At 33.1% G+C, this 17,054-nt stretch overlaps 3 protein-coding genes across 3 annotated transcripts; all 3 read left to right on the plus strand.

Annotated features, from left to right (window-relative positions):
- The first annotated feature begins 451 nt into the window (after nucleotides 1-451).
- Nucleotides 452-1,250, plus strand: LOC107647470 (uncharacterized). Its single transcript, XM_016351541.2, has one exon. The coding sequence runs from the start codon at nucleotides 717-719 to the stop codon at nucleotides 1,101-1,103; it is 387 nt and encodes a 128-aa protein (XP_016207027.1). The 5' UTR covers nucleotides 452-716; the 3' UTR covers nucleotides 1,104-1,250.
- A 6,758-nt stretch (nucleotides 1,251-8,008) lies between these two features.
- On the plus strand, nucleotides 8,009-9,673 carry LOC107648434 (S-adenosyl-L-methionine-dependent methyltransferases superfamily protein). The gene is made up of 2 exons (XM_016352301.3): nucleotides 8,009-8,596; nucleotides 9,246-9,673. The coding sequence occupies exons 1-2, from the start codon at nucleotides 8,093-8,095 to the stop codon at nucleotides 9,549-9,551; spliced, it is 810 nt and encodes a 269-aa protein (XP_016207787.1). The 5' UTR covers nucleotides 8,009-8,092; the 3' UTR covers nucleotides 9,552-9,673.
- A 2,208-nt stretch (nucleotides 9,674-11,881) lies between these two features.
- LOC107647471 (protein SIEVE ELEMENT OCCLUSION B) lies at nucleotides 11,882-15,108 on the plus strand. Its single transcript, XM_088491418.1, has 7 exons — nucleotides 11,882-12,289; nucleotides 12,427-12,531; nucleotides 12,666-13,114; nucleotides 13,190-13,299; nucleotides 13,386-13,528; nucleotides 13,631-14,140; nucleotides 14,218-15,108. The coding sequence occupies exons 1-7, from the start codon at nucleotides 12,077-12,079 to the stop codon at nucleotides 14,893-14,895; spliced, it is 2,208 nt and encodes a 735-aa protein (XP_088347544.1). The 5' UTR covers nucleotides 11,882-12,076; the 3' UTR covers nucleotides 14,896-15,108.
- Nucleotides 15,109-17,054: the final 1,946 nt, after the last annotated feature.

The raw sequence follows: 17,054 nt of genomic DNA on the forward strand, positions 1-17,054 counted from the left end.
AAAATGTAAATTTGAGTGAATTGAAATAAATATACTAAAATAATTTATTAAATTTGTTATACGACCACACAAGAAATTTCTCTATAATTAATTTAATTGCTAACAAATATTTTAAAGAAATTAGTTAAAAATTGTTCAAAATGAAAAAGTTTTCTTGAAAATACTAAATAATTAGAATTTTGATATACTTATAATGTATTTATTTAAAAAATAAAAAATTTATATTAGTACTTAGTAGTAATCTTAAACACTAACTTTAAAGTCACCAAAAAAAAAAAAAAAACACTAACTTTAAGACACTATTAATAAAAATTAAAAACCTTAATTTAATTCAATGACTACTCAAACAAAATTCTCTCAATAGCAGCGGTAGTGCTTGATTGAAAGCTTGGTATAGATTCATTGGATAAGTACAAACATGAACAAATTTGGAAGTGGGAAAATTCATTACTTAACGAAAAGGAAAAATATGAATACCCTCAACAACTTTCACTCCTTCATTTATTTCACTCCAACAACTTGTACAATCTCAATTCATCTAAACCCTTTTCTTTCGAAAATAGAAGCCATCGACCCTTCCCTTTCCCCCTGTCCTGTCACCTTTTAATTACATTGTTAGAAAGCCAACCACTCAGAAAACAATATATTCTCTCAATCTCAACAAGTTCCGATTGAAAAAATAAAATAAAATAAAATAAAATAAAGTGAAGCCTAGCATGTCTTCCATCCAAATGGTTTCTACGAGCAAATTCCGTTACAAAAGGCTGAAACCTGAAGCTGGTTTAGTTGAGGAGGAAAGAGAGAGAGTGAATCTGCGGCCAGCAAGGAGCACCTGGTTCAGATTCAGAAGGAGACATTTTAGAAGAAGGTTTAGGGTGAAAGTTCCAAGCTTGAGAAGACTATGGAGGAAGAAAGCAAGGGTTGTCTCTGCCATGAAAGTTTCATATGCTAAGGTTCTGAAAAGGTTCAAGGATGGGCAAGTTCATTTGGGTGATCTCTTTGCTGGCAACTACTTGTTCATGCAAGTCAATCCTGCATCTTTGAAGTATCTTGAAAAGGAGTTCTCCACTCTCTCTAATAATAAAGTTGCTAAGTCTTTTTAATTTTATATTATTTCTTTCTTATGCTAAGGTTTCATATTTCATACAATTAATGTGCAACTGTAACTGCAGAGCATAGGGCCTGTAATATATATATGATCTTAAATTTCATTGCTTTTTAATGCACAAGCTAAGCTTTTTGCTGAGAAAGTTTTGTTTTGTGTGCTCCTTCTTCCCCTTTCCAAATATAATAATAATAACAATCATACTAGGTATAATTAAGCCTCCATACTAGGTTGGGTTTTTGTTCATGGAAAATTCCTTTACTTTCTAAATTCATTTACCAATTGCTTCTGGATTTTTTTTTTCCCTACCAAAAGTTGCTCACTAATTAAATAATTTAGTCTTTTCATTTTAAAAATAGATAAAGGGCTTGTTTGAATGAGTTTTTAAAAAAAAATCTTTTCTGGAGTTATTTTTTTTTTTTTAAATTTTATGGAGAAATAAAAGTAATTTTATGTTTGGATATTTCATGCAAAAAGATCTTTTTATTTATCAATTATGTTTGGGTATAACAATATAAAAGTACTTTTTGTTTATTTATTATATGAAAAACATCTTTTTTCTAAAGAAAAAAGATCCTTTAAAAAAAGATGTAAATTACAGCTTCTCAAAAAAGATGTTTTTTTTTCTAGTGCTTTTTACTTTTACTACTAGAAATTTGCCAAACACGCTAAAAAATAAAAAAAGATCTTTTTTCGTTAAAAAAAGATCTTTTTTTAACAAAATAATGGCGTCCAAACAAGCACAAAATAGACATGAAAAACAATAAACAAATGATAGAAACATAAAAATTAGTATTATTATATATATTTTTTTAAACTAGTATTTAATTTTAGTGAACCTAAAAAATAGTTATTTTAAGAAGAAAAATGTATTTATTAAATAAATAAAAATAATAATTTTCAATTTTTAATGTATTTAATATATTAAAAGTGTGGTGTAAGTATTAGAATTACTTTAAATAATTAGTAGGATAGTAGGATGCAAAATTTTGTTGACCGGACCTGAAAATTAAAAAGTGTTACCTGGATGCAGCGAACTTAATTAATCATTGTTGACATAAGCTGCTGCTCTTCTTTAAATCTACTGCTACATCTATATTTATAGGGTATTTAATGAGAATATAGAAATAGTTAATGCTAACTTTCTTTTTTTAAAACAATATTTTTTATTATATATAATTTATAAAATAAATTTTTTCGTTATTTTTAAAACTTAAACTCAAAATTTATTATTTAAATAATTTATTATTTCAATTAATTTTATGTTTATCATTTTATACATATTTAGTAAATAAAAAAATAATAGTAATACACTAATATACTTTATTCAACCTAAAAAATTAATGCTACGTTATCAAGATAAAATCTGCTAATATCTGCTAAAGGTTATTGGGCTGCTTCACAAAGCCCACTTATTAAAAAAAAAAACAAATTCTAAATTAACCCAATTAATTCTAATACCACTTGGTTACCGCTGTAACCTAGTTAACCCTTTTTCACTTGTTCTTACCGTTGAGACACACCCCCTACTCTCCATCTCCACTTGCATCGTCGCATAGCACTCCGGGTTGCTGTCTTCGCCGGTTGCATTCGTCGGCTGCGTCAACGCCTCCGAGAAACCAGTTGCCGCCACTAACAAGTACGGTCCCACATCCGCCAAAGTGACACCTGGCGCGGCTACATGTTGCCGTCGTAGAGACGCATCCACACGTGAAACCTTCATCGCGACGCCCTCTAGTAGCTCCGCCAGAAGATACGCTGCGGCTGGACACTTCCGGCCTCGTGGAGACATTAGCATCCTCGCAACTCGTTTGCCGCTGCATCGCCCTCCCAGCGTCGATCCCTGTCTCGAGTTCGAGCCCCCTTGTAGTGTCTCTTCCCTCAGACACCAGTGCAACAACAACAGGTAAGTGGGTCTTCAAGGTTTTCGCTAATTGCTAGTTCTCGGATGTGTCTAGTCTATATGGATGTGTCTTCTGCCACATGTGTCTTATAAGAATGTGTCTTTTTCGTGTTTGCATGTAATCGCATATGTGTCTTCCATGTTCCTGTCTAATTTCATCGTGACATCTTTGGAGTTGTCTCAGCATGGATGTGTCTTACACTGGAGGTGGCTATCATAGTCATGTGATGGTAACAGGCAGGTTTTCCTTTTCACGGATGTGTCTTCTGATTGGATGTGGCTTGTTAACCACAGATGTGTCTCTTCCACGAAAATGGTGGTTGGTCCACTTGACTTCAATGGAGACACATATACCTACCGGATATAGTTACTTCAATGGATCCGGGTGAAGGCGTAGTCACCGTTGAAGGGTAATGTCGGTGTCTCAGTGACTTGAAAAGTTCCACGAAGAAGAAGTGGCCTCTGGGTGAAGGCGCAGTCACCGTCGATGGAACAAATGGCAGCGTCCCGGTGAGATGAAAAGCAACCCGACGGAGACGCAACCAGCGAGAAGAATGAGTATTAGGTTTGCGTGACAATGTGCCATGTTGTGTTCGTAATTGGCGTGAAAGTCTCATGTTACGTTAGTACGTTACCACTCTTTGCTATTTCAAAATGCATTGTACTGTATCCACTAAATCCCTAATTGACATAACAAATTATATTTAATTAATTTTAATTAGTGTTGGTAATAGCTGGCAGATACAACTTTCGGTATTCTATACTTTTCCTACTTTATTGTGTCATTATTGTGTTTGAGGTATTGGCCATTATTGAGTCTCACCTTAGTCAAAGATTCTATTCATAAGTGCCATCATAAATTTATGATCGTACTATAAAATCTTTTTTTTTGTCAATAAACTATAATTTAAACGGTATAAATTTTTTATACTTATTTAAAAATTTACGAGTTTAACTCTCGCTTCTAATTTAAACCAAGAAAATAGAATCTTTCTTTGCTCTTGCCAAAAGAATCAAAAGGAAAATAACATCACTCATAGATTTAGATTCTTCAGTAAAAAACCTTTTAAAATAAAAAATTATAAAGTAATAAAATAAAAAATAATTACCATTAAATTCATAATTTTTATTGTTCATATTTAGACCTATAAAATATAAGCTCAGTTTACAATTTTTTTAGGTAGACAAGCTACGTTCGAAATTGGACCAAGTAAAGTCGGCCCAATGATACCCAATCCAATTCATGTGGCCTAATTCGCATGAGTCAGACACTTTTAGAATCCATATCTAACCCGATTTAGAGAATAAATCAGACGTTTTTTCTATTATTTTAGTCATTACCATCCAAGTGGTAATCAGCCTAAAATATAAGATTAATTTTTTATTTTGTAAAGAAATAATTATCTATGATCTTCAGAAATTATTTTTAAAAAATGACTAAATTTTATATTGTTAATTTATTCTCTTAAGTAAAAATTTAAAATTTAGAAGATTCAAATTTTATGTCAAAATATCTTTTATATATAAATTTTATCATCTTAATTTAGACTTTTACTTCCTTTTTTTTCCAAAGATAGTAGGTTATATTTCATTAATTATTGAAAAATAAAATATAAAGATGTCCAAAAACAGGACCGTAAATAAAAAGTGAGAATTTTCCAAAACAATACACTGAAGGTATTCATCCACCGGTGCATGGTCGAAAAACGAAGAAAATTTTAAAGAAGAAAGAATGATAAATCAAATCGAATGAAACTAAGAGATTGTCACATGGAGATGACGATCTAAACTGAAAGTTCTTTGAATTTCACGGAATAACTTGACAGAACTTGCTAGAATGGCAGACGTCATTGAAGTAGAACCTTCAAAAATTAACTAATTGCGAACTTTCCAGTAGTTCCAACAAATAATGGCAAGCAATTGAAGATTACGATCAGCATTTTTCAAGGGGTTAAGTATCTATACTGATGCAGTCTACCCTATCTAAAAGTCGTTAGAACTCTACAAAAAAAAAAAAAAAATCACAAAAATAACTCTAAAACCATACTTCTTTCACTCTCACTTCCTTATTTTACTGAATTCTTCTATTTGATCCAATTCCCATATAATAAACGGTAACCATTTGAACTTTGCATTGTTAGATAATATCATAAATTGTTGCATTTGGATACACATAATAAATCCAAGGTAGCACTAATTTTACATTATTAGATAACATTGTTGCATTTGCTAAATATAAAAAGTGTGTTTGGGATCTAAATGTAACATTAAAACATCTCACTAATATTGGGAAAACAAGACCTGAAGACTACCGAATCGTTCACCAAGGTTTAACTCTTTTTTTTTTATTTGAAGCATATTTTGTCAACATAAAAAAATATAGTTTAACTAATATTTGTTTAAATTAAGGCAGATATGTTAAATTTATTAATTAATTTTTTTATAAAAATATAAATTTTTAATATATTTATTAAAAAAATAAAAATTTACTAATAATAACATTAATATGCGCCATTATTTGTCCTAAGAGTATATATTAAAAATTATCAACTAAAATTTTTTATTAAAAAATATATTTTTTATTGATAATAACCTTAACATACTTGTATCCTCATCAAATATGTTTGTTAAACCTTAAATTATAGGGTTAAGTACTGAAATCGTCCCTAAGGTAAGGGGTGAAAATTAAAATCGTTCCTAATCTTTTTTTTTTCTTATTAAAATCATCCTGAATGTTCAAAAACACTTTAAAATAATTCTTTTTACCAATTTTATTTTTTTTTATTACCAAACTATTCCTCATTAAAAAATTATAAAATAAAATAAATATAATTATAAAATAAAATAAATAAAAAAAAGAAAAAATATAGAGAGAAACGACTTCAGGAAACAAAAAGAAAGAAAGAAAGAAACGGTGAGGGCTTGAGGGAGAGAGTGACGGAGAACTGAGAAGAGAAGAGAGGGAGGCCGTGTCCAGCGCCGCCGCCGCCATGCCCAGCTGCCTTGCTTGTCATCGTCGCCATCAAAGGGAAGAGGGAGAGAGAGTGTCGTCGCGAATCAGAGTTGAGCCGAGAAGAGAGACAACACGAGAGAGGGAGTGAGCCACCGAGGGGAGCGTCACCACCGCCAGGGCCGCCGTTGAGGGGAGGTGGGGGGGAGGGGGAGGGGGAGGGAAGGAAAAGCCGCACCGTCGCACTGCTATACCGCCGCCCCGTCGCACCGCCACACCGCCGTCCTGCCGCCTGTGATCCGCCACTGTTCCTCCTTCTCGCCCTCACCGCCCTCTTCTTCTTCTTTGAACTGGATTTTTGTTGTAGAATTTCTGAATTTTTAGTGAAATTTGTTATGGAATATCTATAATTTAATTTTTTGTGATTTGGCTTAAATTTAGAATATTGTTGTTGCTGAATTTGTTGATTATTGTTCAAAGTGAATTTGTTGATTATTCTGAGTTATGATTTTCTAAGGTGGGGGTGGTGGTGGGTTCTGGTGTTAATGATGATAGTGGGGGGTGGTGGTGGGGTGAGGAAGGTGAAGAGGAGAATGATGAGACTTCTGTTATATATGAATGGTAATGATGTCTGTTCTTGATGTTGCGTTGTTTGGTAGCAACTTGAATTCTGATTTGATCACCAAGACTACGTTACTTGATCTTTCTGAAGTGAAGAAGCTCAAGGCTATTTTTTGTGGCAGTGGATAATAGCTTCGTTAGTGAGATCATGTTGGTTAACTCAAAATTAATCCGTTGCTTCTATTTTTTGAATTCTTGTTCCCAGTTTCTTCGCGCTGTTCTCTTTCTCTCTTCTTCTTCTTCTTCTTCTTTTTTTTTGGAAGAACATTTGAGTTCTTTTTAAAATTTTTTAATTTATGTTGTTGCTAATTTTGGATCTGAAATTATAGTTGATGATTGCTGAATTGTTTAATTTAAAATTTTTGTTGATTTATTTTTTATTGTTGCTGTTGGTGTTGCTGGATTGTTGGTGGTTATGGTGTAGCGATGGTGATGGTGATGGTGATGATAATGTAGAGGGTAGTGGTGAAGGTGGAGAGGCTTTTTAATTTTTGTTTAAGGACAAAATTGTCCAAAAAATTTTATTTATGGACAAAAGGACGATTTTATAACGTTTTGTAACGTTGGGGATGATTTTAATAACAAAAAAAGGTCAGAGACAATTTTAATTTTCACCCCTTACCTTAGGGACGATTTCAGTACTTAGGGCTTGTTTGGGTGAGCTTCTAAGAAAAGATCTTTTTTCGAGTTATTTTTTTTTAAAAGATCTTATAGAGAAGTAAAAGTAATTTTATGTTTGGATATCTCATGTAAAAAGGTCTTTTTATCAATCAATTATGTTTGGGTATAACAATATAAAAGTATTTTTTTGTTTATTTATTACATGAAAAAACATCTTTTTTTAAGGAAAAAATATCTTTTAAAAAAAGATGTAAATTACAGCTTCTCAAAAAAAGATCTTTTTTTGATTTTACTAGTGCTTTTACTTTTACTACTAGAAATTTGCCAAACACGTTAAAAAATAAAAAAAAGATATTTTTTCATTGAAAAAAGATCTTTTTTAATAAAATAATGGCGCCCAAACATACACTTAACCCTAAATTATAATAAGAAGAATATTAGAGAACTATCAAAATTTATTATTTTTATTCATCAATTAATTATTAATGTTTAAAAAATATAAATTAAAATATATTATTTAATTAGTAAAATAAAAGAATTAGATTAATAGCTAAAAGTGATCACAAAATCAATAAATTTTGATCCCCTCATAATAAATAAATGATAAATTGTGTAGAAACTTCCACCCAAATAAAGAAGAGAAGGAAATTATTCATACCCAAAAAAAAAAAAAGAAGAGGAAATCCGATCCCTTTTGAATCTCACTAGACTCTAAATGCTCTCCCAACCGTGGAACAGTTATCCACAATAATATATTGTATGATATATTCCAGATAAAATAATAAACAAAAAACAAAAACACGTATACGTGTAGTTAACCATAAAAAGAGTTACTGTTCGATTTTGATTGATTCAAGTTCATACCCACTTTTCATGACCTACACAAAAAATCATGGCTTCAACAATGCGCACCAGTAGCATACAACCTATCTCATCACCTCTTATCAAAACCAACAACATTTCAACAAAAATCGTAAGCACATTGAGCAATGAGCCAAGCTCAACAGGCAAAATCAAACGCCTTGTTCTGACCCAAGAGGGTAGAACGAAACTCAATCCATACTCAGATAGAGAGTTCTATGCATACCCACGCCTTGTGAAACACGTCGATGATGCCTTCATTTCCACACTCACCAATCTCTACAGAGAGAGGTTGAAGCCTGAGACAGAGATTCTTGATCTCATGAGCTCTTGGATCAGCCACTTGCCCCATGATGTCAACTACAAAAGAGTGGTGGGTCATGGATTGAATGCACAAGAACTTGCCAAAAATCCAAGGCTGGATTACTTTGTTGTCAAGGATCTAAACGAGGAACAAGAGTTTGGGTTTACGAATTGCAGTTTTGACGCAGTGTTGTGCACAGTTAGTGTCCAATATCTACAACAGCCAGAGAAGGTTTGATATTCCATCATTGTTTCGGGTTTCTAATTAATTATATATATAATTTTGATACACGATAATATAAGATATTTTTGTTAATGTGATATTATGTGATTAGATGTCCGTATAAAATTATTTTTCATTGACAGTATATTAAAATTAAACAAAATTTAGTTCTTCTTTGTGATTCAAGAAACCACCCTATTGATATGAAGCCTCAAAGAAATTTCATGTTGTTGAGCCTTTGAACAAATTGGTTTTGAAAATTTTAAATGGTTGTATTGTTATAATATAATTAATTATTTTTTGTCAGCAGTTTTAATTATTAATCTAATTTTTTAATCTAATAATTTAATAATATAATAATTTTAAATATTACTGACTAATTACTAATAAAAATAAATTCTACTAGTCTTTTATCATTTCTCGTTTAGATATTATCATGGAACAAAATAAAAAAAATGGTGACACAAAGATATAAAAGAAAATTGCCTTCATATTCAGTTTTATAATAATTTAATATATGTGCAATATTGAAAAATGTAGAATTTATCAAGATGATAACTACTTTGGTCTATTAATCATTGCAATTATTAGCAATTTATAATATTTAAAGATAAAAAGGATAGCATGGACTATCTCCTATGTATGTTGTTTATTACAGGTATTTGCAGAGGTATTCCGGGTACTAAAGCCAGGGGGCGTGTTCATGGTGAGTTTCAGCAACAGAATGTTTTATGAGAAAGCCATTAGTGCTTGGAGAGATGGCACTGGCTATAGTAGGGTACAACTTGTGGTTCAATACTTCCAATGTGTTGAAGGTTTCACAGAGCCTGAGGTGGTTCGGAAGTTACCAGCTACTACTAATTCTTCTCCAATTGATTGGATTATGGGACTTTTTGGATTCATGTCAGGGTTAGACCCCTTTTATGCCGTGATTGCATATAGAAATTTTAAACCCATAGAATGATTATTGTAATTTGTAATGGCTGCTCAATGTGACAGAGGGTGTTGATGAATAGAAATGACCTAATAATAACAATGTAAATCCAAATAAATTTATATGTTGTGCTATAGTGATATTTTTTGTCACTTTCGATGTTTATGTTCATAAGCTTTTTTGTGCTTTAGTATCCTATTTAAACTTGATTTGGTAAAATTTGTATGTTTTAAAAAAAATAAAATTATTTTTTAAAATTATAATATTTATGTTTAGTAAATTAAATTAAGAATAATTTTTAATAAGTACAAATAACAATAATTATGTTTAGTAAAATAATTTTTTAAATTTAAAAATACTATAATAGATATAAATGTAAGAGATAAATTTAAAAAATTAATTAATATATAAAATTATATTAGATTTTTTAATTTTGATAAGTACAAATTAATTCTAAAAAGTTTTATCTTAAGTGTTTTTAAAAGCTACAAAAACAAACTCATGTTCTTTTTTATTTACCAAATACGAAATAAGAAATTTATGCTTTTGACAAATACCTCTTCAAAATTTTTTTTATTAAACCAAGCCTTAGTCTATCTCAAAAATAGAATAACTTTAATTTTATGGGTATAGATGTGAGAATAAATGATATATACTTCAAATGTGTATAATATGAAGAGTTCAATATTATTTAATAATTAGAATGTTTAATTTAATTTTATTTATTTTGATTTCATTTATTTAGTTAGTAGATTGAGTTTTATATTAGTGGGTCCAAAATCTTTTTTATTCTAACTTAATATGAGATTATAAATACCTTGTAAATAGTTGTAGTGATTATAAAATATTAGAGGTGAAAAAAAAATTATTTTTAGTTTCGTGATGAAACTATAGTATATAGTATGAACAAATGAGGTTGAGTGAGTCTCACTTTTATTGCATTAAAAAATTGAATAAAAAATTAAGTAATTTCCATCAATTTAATTCCTAAACAATGGTAAACAAATTAAGTTGAGTGGATCTCTTTTTTATTGCATTAAAAAATTAGATTAAAAAATGTTCATTAGTAATTTTTTTATTTAATTTTAATTTTAATTTATATTTTATTTTTTTATTCAATTTTAATTCTTTTTTTTTTGTTTATCAATATTTTTAAAAAAAAATAATGATTATATATTTGTATATATTTATATGTATTATTTTATATTTTAATTATGAAAAATGTTAGGAAATCAACATAATTTTATTATTTTTTGTTATCATTTAACTATCAATATTTTAAAATATGAGATAAAGTATGTTATTAGATTATTAGACTAAAGGAATTAGACTAAAAAATTAAATTAATGGTTAAATGATAACGAAATACAATAAATTCTCGCTCATATCATTTCTCTTTAATTATAAGCGAGCGATTTCTAAAAGAATCTATTTTTTTTTTATAGTGGAATATTCAAAGTGTTTAGAGTAGAATAATAACATGTCTTCGTTGCAGTGAAATCAAACTCTAGTGACTAGTGAATGAACATAAAACTGTAACGATGATGAGTGTGAGTCTCGTGGCCTGATGAATTGTGTTATACTTGAAAAAGTAAAAGGAATCAAATCTTTCAGTTGTCGTTTATAACTTTTGATTGAAGGAATTAGATATTCTCGACCGATGTTGCAAGCAAATAAAAGAATTCCAAAGCAAAAGAAGCATTTCATGCCAACAGCGTTCGATACTTTCCCTGCTTGCCACCAAGAATAGAATATTGTTGCGCCTTATTTGGTAAACACTGATCCTCAATCAAAGCCAACATTGTTTTTCCACTAAATTCTTAAAGCGGTCTTTGAGATTTACGTTGTGTATCGATTTGATTCCTGAAATTCTAGTTGCACTATTGTTATTCTTGAAATTGAGCTAAAAAAACTATAATGACTCAGCAAACAGAGCGATAAGTTGGCATTCTCTTGTCATATTGGACAATGACAAAACTAGTCATTTGCTTTTATCGTCCAATCAAAACAAATGACATCATTCTGCTATTGTTCAGTAAAACAAGGTAGTGTCAAACTTTCAGCTCATCACTCTAGTTGCTGAGTCATTATTAAAAAAAAGAGACTATTAGTATCCGGAGCTTAATCTCAACTATGATAATAGTACAATTGGAACCTTAAAACCAAATTGGTGCATACCGTAAATCTCAAGTAACACCACGGGATTTAGCCATTGGTTTTCCCATAGCTGTAGATATTGTCCTTTGAGACCATTGGTCCATTTGTAAAAGCTACTGTATGCTACTAAAGTGTAGTATTGCACTGCATATGTCATTAACTTGGTACGTACTAAAGTGAGTGAAGCGTAAGGACACAAGAGTGAAGAAGCTAAAGTCTTTCTTCTTCTTAACGTTCCAACACCTTAAACTATGGTGAAAGAAAAGAAGTGGATTCATGTTTGCTTTATTCCTTTCTGGGTATTATATATTGGCCTATCAACATGGCAGCTAAAACCACAAGCCTTGTATTTTGTTCTCTGCCTCCTATCTAGCGTCTTTGTTTTTCTATAGCACAAGATGGATAACATTGGCAAATTGGCTGCTATGAAACAACAGCTGAGAGGCGAAAGGCCCATGCCGGCGACGGCATTGTCTGATGACAGCATTCTGGTGAAGAAAATAGTGGCTGAGCATAAACCTGATGGTCTAGAATATGATGCCAAGCCACTTCTCCATATTGTTGAGGATATTCTTAGACGTGCCACCTTGAGCACTGAAGGTGTTTCCTCGGTATGATACTAATTCTAATAATAGTTTGAAACCTTAGTTGCTTATGAAATTGCCAAGAAAATGTTGCATCTGCAAACATGCAATTCTATTGTTTTTTCTTGTTTATGTATCTTCTAAGTGACTCTGCTTTCTTTCAGGGTGCGCTTGCGCATGTTGACCAGGTCGAAGATGTGACCCATCACCCTGGCTACACCAACATGCTGGAGGCACTTTCTTTCAAGATTGATCGAATTGCTTGTGAGGTGATTCAAGAATAACCTAGACAATCTATACAAAAACAATGATCTTGTATTAAATTTGAGACTTGATAACATTGCTTGAAATTTTTAGGATATATCATTATTTTAACAATATGAAACGTACAATAAAATTTCAGATTTCGTACAAGTCTCTTGCGGGTGTAGATGCACACTCTACAGCACTTGCAATATTTGATATGCTTCAAACATATGAGTGGGATGTGAAGTTGGTGCTCTCTCTGGCTGCTTTTGCTCTGACATATGGTGAATTCTGGCTTCTTGCACACATGCATTTAACAAACCAGCTTGCAAGATCCATGGCCATTCTGAAGCAAGTTCCAAACATCATGGAGCATGTAAGCATGCTGCGACCCCGGTTCGAAGCCCTGAATGAACTAGTTAAGGTCATATTGGAGGTGGCAAGGTGTGTCATTGAGTTCAATGGTCTGCCAAGACACTACATTGCTCAAGACACAACAGCATACAACATTGCCTCTAACCATATCCCCATTGCCACCTATTGGAGCGTCAGGGGTATCGTCGCCTGCGCAACTCAGATTACAAGCCTAACTACACTTGGATTTGAGTATGTTTTCCCTTTCACTTCTCCATTTCTTTTATTTTGTATTTGTTTCATCATTTTAAGTAAACATTGTTCCAGGTTCATGCAATCAACTACCGAGTCATGGGAGCTATCTACATTGGCTCACAAGCTTAAGAACATACTTGAACATCTAAGGAAGAATCTGGATAGCTGCTACAGACAGATTGGTCTAATTAATTTAGTTTCAATTGGATACATTTAGTGAAATTCTTTGGATCATGACTGCTAATTTTAAGTTTAACATTGAATGCAGAGAAAAGAATGGACTCTGAAGCTTATGAAATGTTGCGCGAATTATTCACGACACCCCACATTGACAACATGAAGGTTCTCAAGGCTTTGATTTCTGCGAAGGACGATACTCTACCTCTATATGATGGTGCAACCAAGAAAAGGGTTACATTTTTTCCAACATTGTAATTGCATATATGATGATGCACTAGTATTTTGACAAGTTGGTGAAGCTAATATTGGTGTAATTTAATTGAAACCAAACAGGTTAGCCTGGAACCACTGAGAAGGAAGAATGTGTTACTTCTGATTTCAGGGTTGGAGTTCTCCCATGATGAGCTTCTGATCCTTGAACAAATCTATAATGAATCAAGGGCACACACATCATCAAGGCTTGATAATAGATATGAAAATAGATATGAGCTTGTATGGATCCCAATTCTGGACCTGAATGAAGGTGAATCAACACAGAGAAAGCAAAGGCAGTTTGAGGAGCTGCAATTAACCATGCCATGGTTCTCTGTTTATCATCCTTCGGTGATAAGCAAGCCGGTGATCTGGTTCATCCAGAGGGAATGGAAGTACAAGAATAAGCCAATTCTTGTGGTTCTTGATCCTCAAGGGAGGGTTGCTTGTCCTAATGCTATTCACATGATGTGGATTTGGGGAAGTGCTGCATTTCCATTCACAAGCGCTAGAGAAGAAGCTCTGTGGAAGGAAGAGACCTGGAGACTTGAACTGCTTGTGGATGGCATTGACTCTGAAATATTGAACTGGGTGAGCATAACATAATTAAAAGCCTTTCTTGACTTGTTGGTTTTTTATAATCATGATTAATTTTGATATTTGGACAGATCAAGGATGATAAATTCATCTTCTTATATGGAGGGAATGACCCTGATTGGGTTAGAAAATTCGTGAGGGAAGCTCGCAGGGTTGCGGTGGCATCACAAATAAACTTAGAGATGGTATATGTGGGGAAGAGCAACAAAAGCGATCAAGTGCAGAAAGTTCTAGACACCATAAGTCGTGAGAAGCTGCCAAGTCATAGCTGGCAAGAACACAGCATGATATGGTTCTTCTGGACTCGCCTGGAGAGCATGCTGTTCTCCAAGATCCAGCTGAAGCAAGCGGACGACGACTCTGACCTGGTGATGCAGGAAGTGAAGAGGCTTCTCAGCTATGACAAGATGGGCGGCTGGATTGTTCTCGCAAGAGGATCTCGCATCATAGTCAATGGACATGCCAACACAGGATTGCAGACTCTGATGGAGTATGAGGACATTTGGAGGGTGCATGCTGAGAGGGATGGCTTTGAGCCAGGTTTTCGCGATCACTATGGGAAGCTCCATGCAGTCGATAACCCTTGTTGTAGGTTTGAATTCTCCCACGCAATGGGGAGGATCCCGGAGAAGCTCCGCTGCCCTGAGTGCCGCCGCTACATGCACATGCTCACCACTTTCCAGTGCTGCCATGATGAAACTGTCGACGAGGCGTTTCTTGTCAGTGCTCTAGCCCCTCCTACCATTTGAGATTCATTCAAATTTCGCTATATTATTCCTTTTGTGTTTCACTTTTGTTGATGTAATAAGATTTCCCTAGCTATACCTATACAGGGAGATAAGCCTACAATTTTATTATGTCATTGTGTTACAACTTGCCTCTTGCTATGCCATTGGTATCAACATGAGACCTTAAACCCACTAAGTATTTTGTACTATTCAATAAAATTTCATTTCAGTTAATTCTTCATTTTTTTTTTCTCTTCTTCACATCAGAATTCATTTTTACACTACATTATTCATTCATTTTCTCATGATAATAGGAATAAAACACACAATTTCCTACTTGCAAGAATTAGAGGAACAACAATATCCACTGACAACAAGTATTAACACCAGCACAATAATACCCAATAGCAGCGGAAAAATCACATAAACTAGAAATTAGAAACAAGCTAACACACCAATATTTTTAACGTGGAAAACCTCAATGAGAGAAGTAAAAACCACGAGTCACCAAGACCAGGATATAGCTTCACTATGATGAAAAATAGGGTACAAGAGAGTCACAAATTACTGCACAAAACGTGCTTACAACAAGCCAAACAACCCAAGCTTCAAAGCTTACAAAACAAGAACAAGAAGATGAAAATACCACAAAAACAGAGCTACTGTGCGTGGCCAAATATCTCCAGCTACAGACATTGAATCAAAGATCCTAACGGTGAAATCAAAGAACCAAATGTATAAAACACACTGTCCAAATTTGAGCTTGATCCAACGGTTAACGAATCTGCAACTACTAATTTATAGAGACAGCTTTGTGTATGTTCGAAAATAACTTTCTCTCTTCTTTTCTCTCTAGTGTTTGGTGTTCTCTTTTCAAAATGACCTCTCCCTCTCAACCCTAACTCACCTCAGCCACTTCAACTATTCATGGGCTTGGATACTAGCATTTGGATTTTTTCTCCACATAGGAAGGGAGCCCAAAAACCCAACAAATCTCCTCCTCACGACTATATGGAGGTAACCGCCAATCCGACGATTAAGCAACAAACTTCAAACTTCCATCTTAGTAATGCCTTGGTCATCATATCAAAACCATTCTCATCAGTATGAACCTTTTTAAGTTTTAACAACTCAGCATCCAAAACATCACGTATCCAATGATACCTCACATCAATATGTTTGGATCGAGAATGAAAAGTAGAGTTTTTACCAAGATGTATAGCACTTTGACTATCACAAAACAACACATACCTCCCTTGATTAAACCCGAGTTCTTTCAAGAATTTCTTCATCCAAAACATCTCATTGCACGCTTCGATAATGGCAATAAACTCGGCCTCTATGTATTTCTCCTGTGACAACCAAAGTTTCTTCTCCTTTCTATCACGCTCGATTCTTATACTAAGAATCTCCTTTGCCGGCCCAAGGTCCTTCATTGCAAATGACATTGCAAGTTGCTTCTTCAACATATCAATCCTAGAAGCATTCTGACCAACAATAAGCATGTCATCAACATATATCAAAAGGATAATAAAATCATTACTAACAAAATGTTTAACAAATACACAATGATCAGAAGTAGTCTTCTTGTAGCCTTGTTCTGTCATAACAGACTCGAACTTTTTGTACCATTGTCTTGGAGCTTGCTTCAAGCCATACAAGCTCTTCTTCAGTTTGCAAACATGATCCTCTTTGCCGTTTACCATGAAGCCTTCAGGTTGTTCCATGTAAATTTCATCTTTAAGATCACCATGAAGGAAAGCAGTTTTCACATCCATCTGCTCTATTTCTAAATCAAGACTTGCAGCCAAACTCAAAACAGTCTTAATAGAAGATCTTCTCACAACCGGTGAAAAGATTTCATTATAGTCAACTCCCTTTTTATGCCTGTAGCCCTTAACTACCAATCTAACCTTGTACCTTGGACACTGAGAATTTTCTTCATGCTTCAACCTATAAACACATCTGTTTTGCAAAGCTTTCTTTTCTTTTGGCAACTTCACAAGCTCAAATGTTTGATTATCATACAAGATTTTCATTTCATCCTACATTGCATCAAACCATTTCTTATTGTCGTCACCTTCCATAGCTTCCGCATAACATTCAGGTTCTCCCCCATCAGTCAAGGTCACATATCCATCAGTAAATGTTACATACTTACATACTCACTAGAAGGATAC

Source organism: Arachis ipaensis, chromosome B6 (assembly GCF_059453495.1).
Source record: "Arachis ipaensis isolate K30076 ecotype BB chromosome B6, ASM5945349v1, whole genome shotgun sequence".
NCBI lineage: Eukaryota > Viridiplantae > Streptophyta > Magnoliopsida > Fabales > Fabaceae > Arachis > Arachis ipaensis.

Excerpts from the sequence above, each read along its gene's own strand:
- LOC107647470 (XM_016351541.2), top strand. The coding sequence starts at position 717 with ATGTCTTCCATCCAAATGGTTTCTACGAGCAAATTCCGTTACAAAAGG.
- LOC107648434 (XM_016352301.3), top strand. The coding sequence starts at position 8,093 with ATGGCTTCAACAATGCGCACCAGTAGCATACAACCTATCTCATCACCT. Across the intron at positions 8,597-9,245 it reads ATCTACAACAGCCAGAGAAG|GTATTTGCAGAGGTATTCCG; the intron begins GTTTGATATTCC and ends TGTTTATTACAG.
- LOC107647471 (XM_088491418.1), top strand. The coding sequence starts at position 12,077 with ATGGATAACATTGGCAAATTGGCTGCTATGAAACAACAGCTGAGAGGC. Across the intron at positions 12,290-12,426 it reads GCACTGAAGGTGTTTCCTCG|GGTGCGCTTGCGCATGTTGA; the intron begins GTATGATACTAA and ends GCTTTCTTTCAG. Across the intron at positions 14,141-14,217 it reads ACTCTGAAATATTGAACTGG|ATCAAGGATGATAAATTCAT; the intron begins GTGAGCATAACA and ends ATATTTGGACAG.